The 13,966-nt window shown below is 42.4% G+C and overlaps 1 protein-coding gene across 4 annotated transcripts in view; it reads right to left on the bottom strand.

Moving 5' to 3' along the window:
* Positions 1-11,418, bottom strand: part of pax2b (paired box 2b) — a gene marked incomplete at both ends in the record, with an annotated part of 28,066 nt that extends 16,648 nt beyond the window's left edge. For 3 of the 4 annotated variants that reach the window (XM_079292721.1, XM_079292723.1, XM_079292722.1), the window contains 5 exons: positions 5,370-5,489; positions 5,617-5,696; positions 8,852-9,049; positions 9,648-9,813; positions 11,370-11,412. In XM_079292721.1, coding sequence (XP_079148847.1) covers positions 5,370-5,489; positions 5,617-5,696; positions 8,852-9,049; positions 9,648-9,813; positions 11,370-11,412 — 607 coding nt within the window. Of the gene's footprint in view, positions 1-5,369; positions 5,490-5,616; positions 5,697-8,851; positions 9,050-9,647; positions 9,814-11,369 lie in introns of all 4 variants that reach the window. The other variant, XM_079292724.1, reaches the window with a different exon arrangement.
* Between the last annotated feature and the right edge of the window lie 2,548 nt (positions 11,419-13,966).

Raw genomic sequence — 13,966 nt, 5'->3', positions numbered from 1 at the left:
AACCTACCTACTCTTCCTCCCACTCAGACTGAGGACAGTCCCATGCGCCCTCCCAGCTACTGACTCCCATTTGACAAATCGGCAACGACTGTGTTTCCGTGATGAAGATGATTCTGGGGACATTCAGACTGTTTGTGTAGCCCGCAATTAAGCATCCTCAAGTGTATGCATCCTTAATCATTTTCGATACTGTCCTCCCCAGGAAAACAACTGTAGCATCTAAACCGCCTTTTGTTTCAGTTCAAGTGACGAAGCCCTCTAGCGGTCATTGAAATGATGACTCTTGTCCGTCCGGAGCAACGGAGGAAGTCGTGGGATGTTATGATAGAGCTGCAAAGTGTCAACAACACCAGTCTCTGCTTCCTACCGTCAGTCCGGTGGTGTCTTTCAAACATGAACTCCATCGTTCTTTGCTGCTTTAACCATGTGGTTATTGTTGTAACAATGACAATGACAAGTTGTTTTTGAGCCGAAATGTTACAAAATCAGTTTTTTATATTTGTCTTCTGAGTCGGCCTGAGGGGAAATTACAAACGATGTGTTTTGTCTTTAATTTGAAGGACCTCTTTGTCAAAACAACACTTTTTCCTTCCAAAGTCAGAAGAATATTTCACATCCGAGATTTCCGTACTTCTGTTTTGTCTGTGCTCAAACTAGCAAACAAATGTGACGCCATTGCACACATCAGGATAGGATGGAGTTTTGGGGTCACAAATGATGAATGTTAAAAATAAATATTTACAATTTGAAAACATTTTTCAAGTGCCTTTTAAGTATCTTTAAGCACTTCTCGTCACGACAAGAAATTTCCAAATCGGCCCATTATGCGGCAGTGATACTAATCTTTGACCACCGTGGCTTTGTTGGTGCGTTACACGCTTGTCCCGCTCTGTGGTCCTGTATCGACCATCGCTGGAGTTGAGTGTATTCATCTTGACATCGGTCTGTATTAACACTCTGGTAACGAGGGAGCAGCCTCCATCAGATCAGATAACCGGCTCTATAAAGCAGACTCCTCTCTGCGGGTTTGGCACCCAGAGGTCACGGCCCCTAGCAGGAGCCTTTAGCCAAGGCAACTGTGGGACTCGGGGTGAGTCTGAGTGACTGCCCCGCCAAACAAACGGAACAATTTCCATGAATGAAGTGCAGGTTGAGTATGAATAGTCGTTTTAATAAGACGTCTGACTCTAATGGAGGAAAAGAATGATTTCACAATCAAAGTTTTAGACTTTTTCCCCTGATGAAAATCCTTTCTAAGTTCCTGTTGGAGGCACAAGGAGGTGAGCTGGCACCTTGAGGTCATGAAAGCACCCCGTCAGATAAATGAGCTTACCCCCCCCCCCCCCTTCTCAGTCTGCTCCTTGTTTAAATAACATGTCAACATACATACACTCTCATTCCCTTAACACATTGTTATGTATTTCACAATAATACACCTCTATAATTTCCCGCCTGACTCAGTTCTCTGCTTAATTAGATGAAAACAAATTGGATGAACTCAGCTGCATTTTGTTTTGTCTAATTGAATGTTTTGATGATGTAAACATCAATGAAATACTGTGATATGTTTGCTCTGCATCACCAAAGATCTGTTGTCAGATGTTTGATAGGAGCTCGACGATAAATCGATGGAAAATCAATCGACAAAAGAATTTGAAAATCGAAATCATCGAAAGTTGCCCAAACAGTCTCTGTTTGCGGCTTCTCAAATGTCACAATTTGCTGCATTTTTCAGATGTTTAACATTGTAAATTAAAATGTTGGGGGTTTGAGGCTGTTCATCAAACGAAACAAGAAAATTCAAAGACACCACTTTGGACTCTGGGAAACTGCGACGGGCATTTTTCATTATTTTCAAAGGCCAAACTGTGAATTAACATAATTAAGATATTCCTTATGTGCAGGCCTATGTCTGATATTCAGACGGGAGCATTTGTGGAAGCCTTACTTACTGTCGGCCCTCAATTCGCCGTGATGTTCCTGAGCTTTTAAAGGCTTCATTAATCTAATTTGGAGGTTGCACTTAGGTGCTGACATTTTGCTGCGTTCTGAGTTCCTGTGTTGATTCTCCCTCTCCCCCCATAACAGATGCTGATACACAGAGCAGGGTGTGACGGCGGACCCGCTCCATCACTCATCTACATCCACACATGGGTTCAGTCCTCATGACGCTCACAGATGAGAAATAATTAATTCAACAGCTACTGAAGCACAGAATCACATCCATTCTGACTGCCACTGGCTATTGTTGTTGGCTTTTGAAAGATATGATGATCATCTTATCATGAAATTTCTCTCTCGGCATTTCTCTCATAAATCAAGAAGAAAGCCCGACACAAAGCAAGAAAGCGGCCAGAATGGCTGAAATTAAGAATCATCTACAGGTCTGATTGTGCAAATTGTGGGTCGGCTCTGAAAAGGACGTGTGATGTGACTTTGAAAGACCGGACGCACTTCATGGACGCTACATGTTCTCAACAGACCTCCAAGCTGTCTGCCCGGGTCAATTCAGCTCACTCAAACGCTCACTAATAACAAGGAGGAGGACAAAAACATCCACGAAAGCAGATTTGTACTTAAACATCGGATACTGTATGACAGGTTTGTATTTGACCCTGAGAGCAGCAGCTTCTCCTTTGTCTTTTCTGGAGCCTACAGTGTCAGAAGCAGCAGTGGGGGTGGGTGGAGGAGCTGGGATGTTAATCTGTGAGGTAATAGCTTTTCTCTGCAGAATTGCAAATTCTAATATATGTCACTTTGTAAAAGGTGCGGACGGCCGTGGTCACCAAAGACACCATCTCCAGGGGTCTCCCCCCCCCCCCTCTCGCTCTCCCCCACTCTGTCTGTCCGCAACAATGGCTGCCAAGTGTAACATGCTACTTTTAATTTGCAATAACACGTGACAATAGCAGATTAATGGCTCTTATGACACCTGTGTCCCTGAAGCTCCTCTTGCCGAGACCCAGTGTACATAACGTGTGTCACACTACATTATCTCTACATCCCTCCTGTAATGGGGGACCTTTTTTTTTAAGGGCACTGCTGACTTGGAAACTTAGGAGCTGTCTGCCTGCTTGGCAGAGAGCCACAGCTACAGCCTAAAACAAATACTCTGGGCTACACAGCCAATCCATTTCAGCGGGGCTTGTGTTGCACACCGCCCTCCCCTCTGCAACCCTTCCCCTCCTCTCCTTCGCTCATTTTTGTTCATGTTTTCCAACCCTTGATAATGACTGCTTGTGCCACAATCATCATGAGGCTTACCAAGTTAAATAGGGCTCAGGCAAGCTACTGTGCTGTGAGGAAATGTAATCCAAGCATTAACTGACTATGGACTCCTCTCTACCGAGGGAAGCAAAATGCATCTGAATAGCAAACAAGGCAACACGTAAACACAGACCTCAGCTAAAAAAACCCACTGCTTTAACCCCACAATGACCATGAAACACCTTGAAAGCAGCACAAACCTGCTTCTTACTTCTATTTGTCTGATTTTACTGCCAGGATTATAAAAATATTAAGGCATACATGTAGATTCTTTGAAATGTTTTCCTTGCTTGTTAGAAAAAAAGACTAACCAGCACACTTACAGCACTACAAATGCATGGATGGAAGCAGAGAAAGAAGGATCCTTAAAACAGTTGATGGCGTATTTTCTTTCAACAATATATCTCATAAACACTCAAAATTGAAAGTTGCTGGTTGCGAAAACCTAACATCCAAAATATTGACAATAATCTGTCCTAAATGACTACGGGCCTTTTTCTGAGGACACTTCGGTCTACCAGCTGCAAAATCATGGATTCAGCTGGTCTCCTAGTCTTTGGGGGGTGTAAGGAGCACTTTAAGAGAAGACAGCAACAGGACAATAGTGTCTACAGGGTAACATCGTACGTAATATACTATTTTTACAAACTGTGGCTCGGGGCGAGACATTGCTTTTGCAACCGTGTGTGTGCAGCCAAGGCCCGGGGTTTATGTTTTGGGAAGATAAAGTATCCCTGACCTCGTGGTTCCAGGTAGGCACCAGCTGGCCGTTGGAGAGAGTATATAAGAACCACAGCACCCTCCGTCACCCTCAGTGCAAGTCCTACCCTGATGCATACACGCACACACAAGCGCGCACACGCACACACACGCAGCTTTCTTAACCTAAATCCTAAATCACAGAAATGGCAGCACATCAGGGGAATCATTTGAGACTGAATAGCCATAGAAACATGGCGCTGTCACCTGGAAGACCTCCACAAAACAGGCCAGCTCTCCTCCTCACACACACATACCTCATTCCTCCCCATGCCCTTTAATACCTCTTTGCCCTTCAGTAGCAATCTGCATAGAAATGTGTGCATTCTATCATTCAGGGGACTAGACATTACACCCTGGCTAATATGAGAGGTCCTCGAACGACTGAAAATGAACCCTTGAAAATACCAGACGTTTGCATTATGGCTCCGCGATTGCATCTCTTACAGGGGAAGACTTGATTATGTCATTTGCCATGTCCACGTCATGCTGGTTTTTATATCTTTGCCAGGAAATCTACCTCTGACAGGCCATTAGTCATCCCTCCCTCCCTGCACGCACATAAAACATCAATTCCACCCAATATCCCGCAAACCCCCGTGCTTCTCAACAAACACCATAACAAAGGAGACGCTATGTAAACTGCTGCCGTGCTCTGATTAGCTCTCATTCCAGAGCACTGCAGAAATAAGGCACTCATTCCCCACCCTGTTTGAGATAACTGCCCCTTTTCAGCAGCCACATCATCCCTTCCGCACATGCATGCTTTGTAACATGAGTGCATCTGTTTAGCTATTCTCATCAGACTTATGTAGTGACATTAAGAAAGCCTATTGCTTACAGAACCAATAATCTATATCGCCTCAGGCCCCCTAATATCCACTAACCTACTACTTCAGCAGCAGAAGTGGAGCCACTTTTGTTAAAGGGAGAAAAAAGAAAAGCCCTTCACAGAGCTACATCGGCTTTCTTGACTGACCTGGGTGGTTGGCTACATCATCTTGACATGTAATTATCTAAAGCCCTTTAATCACTTCCATAAAGATTAATTGCAGGAGACAACAGCGGAGGTCGTGTCTTCAAATCAAAAGACTCCTTGGCAGATTGACACAGCGGTGTAACAGGGTTCAGGCTTAGGTGTTTTATAAGGGTCATCTACTGGAACTGAAGCAGGTTTTAATGCAGTAATTGCAAGTTCAGCAAAGTGGATTTTATAGCATTAAGCTGCACAGAATTCTATTCATTTTTTATTTTTTTTGTCGCATTTTAGTTAGTTTCTGCATGCTAATCCTGAGCTGAGCTTAAGTGTTATTTTTCTCCTCAAGACATAAGATTTATCTTACCTTCATCTCTTTTCCTCTTTTCACCATTAGATCGTGGAATACCCAGAATCCCATTGATGGAGTAGGATCCTGCAGGGTCGTTGGAAGCGCTGGTTACAGGCGGAGATGTTGTGTTTGGTACTGGGGGGGCGGGGGGGGGGGGGGGGGGGAGAAGACAAAAATGAGCTTGAATTCCCAATGAAAAACATCCATGTATACAGTATGTACTGTGATGCCATAAGATGCCCCTGCTGAACTGCATTAGTACCTATAGTATGGCCTGGTGTCGACAGGGACGACCCATCGGGAGACGGATGGAAAGGCTGCTGGACTTTAGTTCGGATGATCCTGGGGAACAAAGGAAAGGTAGATGTCACTGCTGCTTTCCTGCGACCAACTCTCCTTCCTGGAGATTCCAAACTGCCCCTAACTATGGAGATATTGTGTGATTAAGATATCAGCCTTTACTCCGACTCAAGAAGGGATCAGTTGGTCTGGAGAAAAGTCTTCATTGCACTTTTGGTCTGAGTGATCTTGCAAACAAAGCATGAAATCACATCAATTCACCTCAATGATCAGCTTCACTGACTCTACCTGGCCCACACTAATCAGCCCACCCCCCTCCATCTCTCTCTCTCTCCCCCACTGAGGAGGGAGTTTCACTGGGGCCGATCGCAGCCCTATAGTAGCCCTTTGCTTCCCAGATCAAACATCTCTGTAGAGCCAGCGGCCCCCATGTGCCAATGCGGATGAGGTAGTATTGATCGGGGCTTGGGGAGAAAAAGTTGGGGATTAGTCACACGGGCAAACAGATGCAAATAGAAAGCTATAAATTATATGTGACAGGAAAGCAATAGTTCCTTATTGCCTTGCACAAGCTTACGCCAGCATTAGATTCCTTTAATCTGAATGGCACTTGGGAAGGAAGGGAGCTGTCACGATAATTTGTAAACTTTAAAACTATTCATCATGTGTGCCACGAGAGCTATTTTAGAGCACAAAGAGTTGGGATGAGGCCTGTGGAGCCTTTTAGGGGGGATTTCTTTGCAGAATTTAGATTTAGTTTCTTTGTTCTTATTTCAGTGGAAGGAAAATATTCACCCCCTCAGACGATATCAGTTTGAACCAAAATACTCCTTGTATATTTTCTACACATTATCCAGAAATGCATCCGATGATTTGGATATTGATGTAGGTGCCAGGAGGCTTCAGAGGAAAAATAAGTCCAACACTGTCACAAATAACAAAAAAAGAAAACTCCCCTTCGAGGCAAAGCTATAACAACAAGCCTTTTTCAGAGAACGCATATTGACGTTTTAATTTTTTTCACTTCTCCCCATAACAGTTATTCGACCCCTTGACTTATGTGTGCTACATAAATTCAAAGGCTTTATTTGGTATCCATGTTCTTGATATTGAATAAGTAATTTGGGAGAATGAATTAATGACCTGGCTGTTGCTGAAAATCCCCTGAAGAAATATTAAAATTGCTTTCCTTCTGAATCAATAATATCGAGCGCCATTGAGGGCCTTTTTTTTTAATGTCTACCAACAGGGTAGCGTTACTTGTTGGTTGTGACTCGTAGTACAACACTATCTCTGTAGCATTTAATAATGCATGCAGCTGAAAGGTGTTTAAATTGAGCATCCTCTTTTGTCAACAGTCCTGAGGTCAGACGGTCTGCCACAGAAACCCACGACTGGCCCCAGTCAGAATCATCCAACTGGAAAAGACTTTGGCTCCAGTCCTTCCTTTTCTCTCTCTGTATTGTCTTAACTGGGGAAACCCACAATTTAACACTTGGAGTAAAAACTTCTCGTCATTTATTTTAAGACGCTTTTTCGTGTGATTTCCAAACAACTTTTAGTAGCATCAGTTGATCTGGAGCAGTCTGCTGTAGTGATTGAAGCACTGACAACGTTTTCATTGATTCTTCTTTGCAGACTGCTCCTTTAGAAATTCATTGAAATGTATCGAAATATTAACCTCCGGATAAATCTAAACAAATGCGTCTCATTTGAGTGTGTGCTCCATTGTGTGTGTGTGTGTGTGTGTGTGTGTGTGTGTGTGTGTGTGTGTGGCACAGAGCAACACATTGAAATCTTCTGCTTAAAAAAAAAACAGAGAAAATATTCAGCATTAAGCCGTAATAGAAATTCAAAGTAGCTCTCATATTTGGCTGATAGAATTACAGTTCTTTGTATTCAGAATTTAATTTCCCACATAAACAAAGACACATGAGCCCCCTCCCCCTCCCACCACCACCACCGGTTCAAAATAGAAAGCTTTAATTGGAATTGGAAAAAAATAACTTTATAGGGCTCTTTTAATGATATTAATGTACATTTTGAATTTATCATATACATGTGTCTGAGCCGCCTTAAATAGGGCTTTTTAAGCAGCCACGAAGCATGAAATGAATTTTCTTCAGCCTTTTCTCTATTTAAAAGATGTCTTGTGTGGAGCTGTCCATGCTCTCCCATCAGCTCATTAAAATGTAATGCTGATGCTGGCTCTATGGAACAGTGCCTCTTAACCAAAGTTCATCACCAGGGATCTCTAGTGGGGGGGGGGGGGGGGGGGGTGATGGAGGGGTGAGGGTGTCCTGGTCCTCCTGTAGCTGCCACTATGTCGCTGTTTACAAATTCTTTTACCAAAACTCAAGAATTGTAGCATAAATAATGATTCTTGAGATGTTAAATACATATATTTTACCTCAATCAAAGCAAAATTGATGCTGCACTTTTATGCTTCATCATAATGTTACATCAATATTATGTACTGCAAGATACCACCTCGAGTTTTAATGCAAGGATTTAAATTAGGAGCTTTATTCATAATATGGAAGTGTTTTTTTATTCTTGCTATAATATTGTTTTTATTTTATATTGTCATTAATCATTTTATTTTCACATGATGCAATATTTCACGAAATTGCGGCCAATCTGTTTCCCCTTAATTCCGTTTTCTTCAAAATAAAATCCTGCAGAGGAGGCATTGGTCTTGCACTCTCTCTCTCTCTCTCTGTGTGTGTGTGTGTGTGTGTGTGTGTGTGTGTGTGTGTGTGTGTGTGTGTGTGTGTGTGTGTGTGTGTGTGTGTGTAGCAGCTCCAGCACATTAGATGTGCTAAAGAAAATTGGCCTGCTTTATAGCGCCACGGGATCTGGTCACCGAATATTGATCGGTTTTCATCTCGACAGATTCACTCAGTCCTGGATGTACTGCTGATTGTTGAGGGAGTTTGGTCTGAAAGATTGAATTGCACCTCTGAGACCGCAGGGCAGCCTCGTGCACGATCGGCGTGCCGCCAGCACAAAGTTGGTCAAACAATATTCTGCTGTGGGTGGTGCGTTTAGCACGGATACACGGTTATAACTGATTTATTCATTAACGTGTTTCCATACAGGTGTTTAAACCATCTAAATTTATAAAAAAAACAAAAAAAAAAACAGAAATGTTGCATGTATTTTTTTTAGGTTATATTTTAATTGTCGCGTCCTACCTGTTAATGGATGAGACGCTGGGAACAGTGTCGTTGTCGCAGACGCCCTCTGCCAGAAGTCTGTCTCTGATCTCCCAAGCAAACATGGTTGGGTTTTGTCTCTTGTAGTCTGCGATTTTGTCCACCACCTTTGGCGTGGCCACTTTAGGTTTAGACCCACCAATCACCCCTGGTTTGATGCTGCCAGTCTCGTAGTATCTGCAATAATAATAATGATAACATTCTCCAATGATAGCTTACCATTTGTGAGACGCAATTGTACCTATGCCCTCCTAAGATAGGCGTATAATAGCATTGTAAACGCATTGATACACACATAAACTGGAGAGTTATTGATTTTGAGAACTACCTTTTTTTCCAAAAGTCAACTTTTTCTTCAGCAAAACATCAAATGTGGTGGTTTTATGAGTCTAATATGCTTTTCAAATGTCCATGACGTCTCAAAACAAACACATATTTTCTTAAAAATGCAAGAAAACGCATGAGCGCATGCATGCATGAATACACGGCAAGGATGTATGTCTGTAAAAGTATTGAATCTTTTCAGTATAAACACCAAAATGGAGGAGAAGCCCACCTGAACTCTACTAACATTCTAATACAGAGATCTTCTATAAATTTAGGACGACTAAAATATAATTGAATGCATTTAAGAATTTAAAAAACTGAGCTGAGTTTTGTAGGTTGAGCTCTCTCCTCCACCTCCACCACTTGTACATCGTGCATATTCATCCACCTCCCCGCACCCAGCAGAGTGTACCTGGCTGCAGGGCTTGTCCGGAGAGTGTTCACCCACCTGCCCAGGATCTTGCTGACGCAGCCGTGGCTGACCCGCAGCTGTCTGGAGATGTCGCAGGGCCGGACGCCCTGGTGGGCCAGCTCCACTATCCGCTGCCTCACGACGTCCGGGAGGGGTCTACCGTTCACAAACACCCCGCCGAGCTGGTTCACACCCCCGTGCCCTACGTGGGATACAACAGCAGCACGCGCACAACCGTAACATTACATAAAGTCGTTACGGAGAGGAAGGCGCGTGGCGAGTTTGTTTTGTAATTATAGCAGGGGATAGATAACCAATCTAAACTGAAGGGCAGTGTCCTTTGTGGAGCAGGTGGATTTACGTGTATTTGTGTTATTATGAAGAAGTCTTTTAAGGATGCACGAAATGCTGCACTTTAAAAAAAAACCCAGACATTATTATGTTTAATTATAATGGAATCAGAAAGTTGTTTGCAGCCATCATGCAGGCGCCTTATTTTTCTGGTTGTAAACGTTTTATAAATACAGCACAATGACCAAATACGAATACGTTGTCAGTCATCAGCCAATATTCTTAATAATTATAAATAATTCATGGCTAAAAACTTGATTCGGATGTGTTGGTGATTTTAGAGCAGATGGTCACAGCACTGTAAACAAAGTGTCCATAATGAATGTACGTGTTTTCATTTTTTTGGAATGAAGCAATTATGAACAATGCAGCTGAAAATGTGACCTATCTATCTGTACGTTTTTATCCGTGTTGGTGTGAATTTGTACCTTCCTTTGTGTTGAAACAATTTACCTGACATTTTAAATTACGATTAATTATAATGTCTTTAAAATAATGTTTTTAAATAAAATAAAACGCAAGATCACATAGTGCTGAACACCTACTCAATCAGCAGATTATTTTTCATCAGTCACACTTATTGTGCAGATTGTACAATTAGTTACAATAAATCCACCCTTGACCCATAGGTCTGTGTCATAACTGCTATTTTAATTATATGTTTTAAATATTAATGTATTTGAGTCTCCATATACTTTAAAGTTTCTAAAATACCTCATATTTTCTCAGCAGCTCCACGGCTCATGTTATGGCTATTACGTTACAAGCTCCCTCATTTTCCCAGCACGGTAATTTTAAATAATTGAACGAGTTTGATTACTCATATTACATATTATTTAGTAAACGAAGAGGTCATCAATTATTCACACGCATTCACCAAATGACAGGTACTGTATGCGGACTTGTGTTGGACTCAAAGACCTCGCTGGGAATTATTTGAATAATTTGAATAATAGATGTGTAACTGACTTATCAGGACTACACACACACACACACCCCCCCCCCCCCCACACACACACACACATACACACTGCGCGGGAAGCTGGAGAGTGATACACGTGTAAATTACAGAGTACCTGCCAACGCATGTTCTTTGTTTACTATGACAATTAATTTCTGCACAGTGCTGCTCTGTGTACAGAAGTATTGTTGTCATTTATTATATTTTTAAAGATTTGTGCAGAATATTGGCTGACATTTCACATCGGACTATTTCATCCACTATTATCCTCATGTTTCTCAGTTTAATATTCTGCTTTTATGTTTCAAAATGCTGTTTAGCGCATACAAGTCCCAATGCTTTCTGCTGCAAGCCTTTGTAACATGCACAAATGACACATTCCGAATATTATTTCTATCCGCATCAACGTGTCAAAGCTGCAGAGACACTCGGGTTGTGCTACTTACAGTGCATCGCCGTGAAGGGGTCTGCTTTGCAGTGAATATCCATTGGATAGCAAAGGAAAGAGTGATAATCAACTGAAGTCGCCGTTTCGCCTTCCTGTCAAGGATGAAGATGTGAAGAAAAAAAGGTGGATCTACTCGATGGAGGGACTTAGTTTGCCCCTCCACCCCCGCTTCGATGACCGATCTGATGGCAACTTCTTCCCCCAAAAGTTGCCTTGTCTTTTTTTCTTCAACAGTCCGGTCCGGGAGCGGAGGTCTGGCAGGTGCGCAGCATGACCGAAGGATTGTTTCAGGAACACGACCTGTGGTTAGTTTATCGGTATTGTTTTTCAAAAGCCTTGGGCGAGCAGAGGTAAGTCTCACGGCGTGCCGGCGAGCAGTTTCTTGTAAACGAAACGTTTTGAGGTCCAGCGTGCAGGGCCCGGTATCTCCTCAATCCTAGTGGCCTTGATTTCACGCGTCAAACCGGCGGAGGAAACATGCGCGCACACACATCGGGTGTCTCCTCAGCGCTGGATGCGTTAGGCTGGATCTTTGGGCTGGGAATGAAGCCTCTCGCTGTGTCTGTGGTTCTAAAAGCTGCAACCCTCCCCTCCTCACTCCCCCCCCCCCCCCCCTCTCCCTCCCCTCTGCAGACCCCCCTTTTGCTTATATGGATGACTTGTCAGACAAAGGCAATAGATGCCAACACTTTGTGATTCGCTAATGCAAAAAAAAAAAAAAGGGGAAAAAAAATCGGGGGTCCAAATGAGGAGGTCTCTGCGTCTGACACTCCGGCAGGAAGGGGAGGGCGATAAATAACGAATGGATTCGGAGTTAGAAATAACAGTTTATTAGACATTAAAACAGCTGTGAATTATATGCTCGTTTACTGGACATTTTGAATCAATGAAAGGAGCTTTTTTATTTATTTATTTGTGTTTCTATCTGATCTTTTTCCCTTTATTGCACGGACTAACAGCCTGTCTCTGGGAATATACCGGAATGTGTCCTCACAATCCGGATTTAGCGCCATCCTTCCTATTAATCTTATTTTTTATTGAATCTTTGAATTGAATTGTTCTGGAACCCAAGTGGGCCTAAAATAACGTGTGTGTGTGTGTGTGTGTGTGTGTGTGTGTGTGTGTGTGTCTAGCTTTATTTCAGGCTCTAATTCGATATGAAATGTTACAAATGTTGGCTCATGTATGTTAAATGGAGACGTATTGACCTTTTTACATTCGGTTGATGGTGCGATGATTGCAGTGGTCCAAACTGGAAGCAGCGGTGGTGGTTCGAGGTTGGAGGTGAAACTGATCTGCACGCATGCAGTGCAGCTTAGCTTCTGTAGATGGCGCTGTATCGTTTCTCAAATTTAAAGGCGCTGCCAAAAGTAGTCCAATAAAGTCAAACTTGGGCTGCACTTGAGTGCTTGTGATCAAACTGAGAAGACGAAATATTGTTCTGGAACAATAATCCATGAGCCATAGATCCATGTAAGGTGTTTCAACGAGTTACGCAGCAGATAAGACTCGGTCTACACCTGCAGGATGAAGTCATCTGACTGGGACTTTTAACTGAACAAAGCATGAGGCATGTGAAAGTCAAGATGTGTTGGATCCTATTAATATCCTATTTTACACAAGCATTTGTAATAACTCAAATGACAAAAAGTTGTTTTAATTCACCTTGTAAATATATACTAAATTATAGAATACATTTCAATATCAATAATATCAAAAATATCAATTTTTAAAGAGGAAGCAAAAAAGGAAGCAATACAAGCAAAGAAACATGGAAATATATATTATATTAAAAATAAAAATACATAAAAATGAACAACTAATAAATTCATAAATAAATTCAAATCTGGATCAACATTTCAGTCAATTGTTCTGCATACCTGAAGGGACAATGATAGTGATAATTTAAGAAATTATATTATAATTAGAAACTATAATCAAACCACAGTAGGCAAATAACATTTACAAATAGAAATTCATAAGTTCAGCTGACTGTCTAGATTTCCTTGCTATTAGCACGCGCTCATGCCACACATTTTATCGGGCTGTGGGTGTTGTTGGGGAGGGGGGGGGGGGCATCTCTTAGGGGCAGACGGCCACATCTCGCGCTCTGCCTCCTGGTCAGGTTAGGGGATGATTTCTCTTTTTGTTACTGTTTTTGGAGTGAGCCTCTGGTACAATATGTAGCACTATGGGCTGTAATTTCACACCCGGCTGCACATTTCCCTTAAAGCTACACCCCCCCCCCCCCCCCCATAAGACCACCATCACCCCCTCCCTCAGTTTTATCTCTGGTGCCCTCCTGCTCCCCACAATTTGAAGGGGGTAGAAAACAAAATGCTGAAATAGTTTTTTTGTTGTTTTTTTTAACCGCATATCCAAACGAATGCACACTTTTCACGTTTTTATTTTGTTTGGTTTGTGTTTGAGCAGCACGTGCGGTGTGGTGTGTTTGAATATGTGGTCAGATGGGCCTTATAACCCCTCTCTTTTTAGGAAGGGGGCCGCTCCATTCAGCTGCTAACACGGGGTCAGAGACCCCTAAAAGCCATTTAAACAATGCAGCAATGCAGCTTTACCTTTAATAATTAAACA

The sequence above is a fragment of the Melanostigma gelatinosum genome, assembly GCF_949748355.1.
Source record: "Melanostigma gelatinosum genome assembly, chromosome: 21".
Classification (NCBI taxonomy): Eukaryota; Metazoa; Chordata; class Actinopteri; order Perciformes; family Zoarcidae; genus Melanostigma; species Melanostigma gelatinosum.
This window is presented reverse-complemented; position numbering and strand designations above follow the sequence as displayed.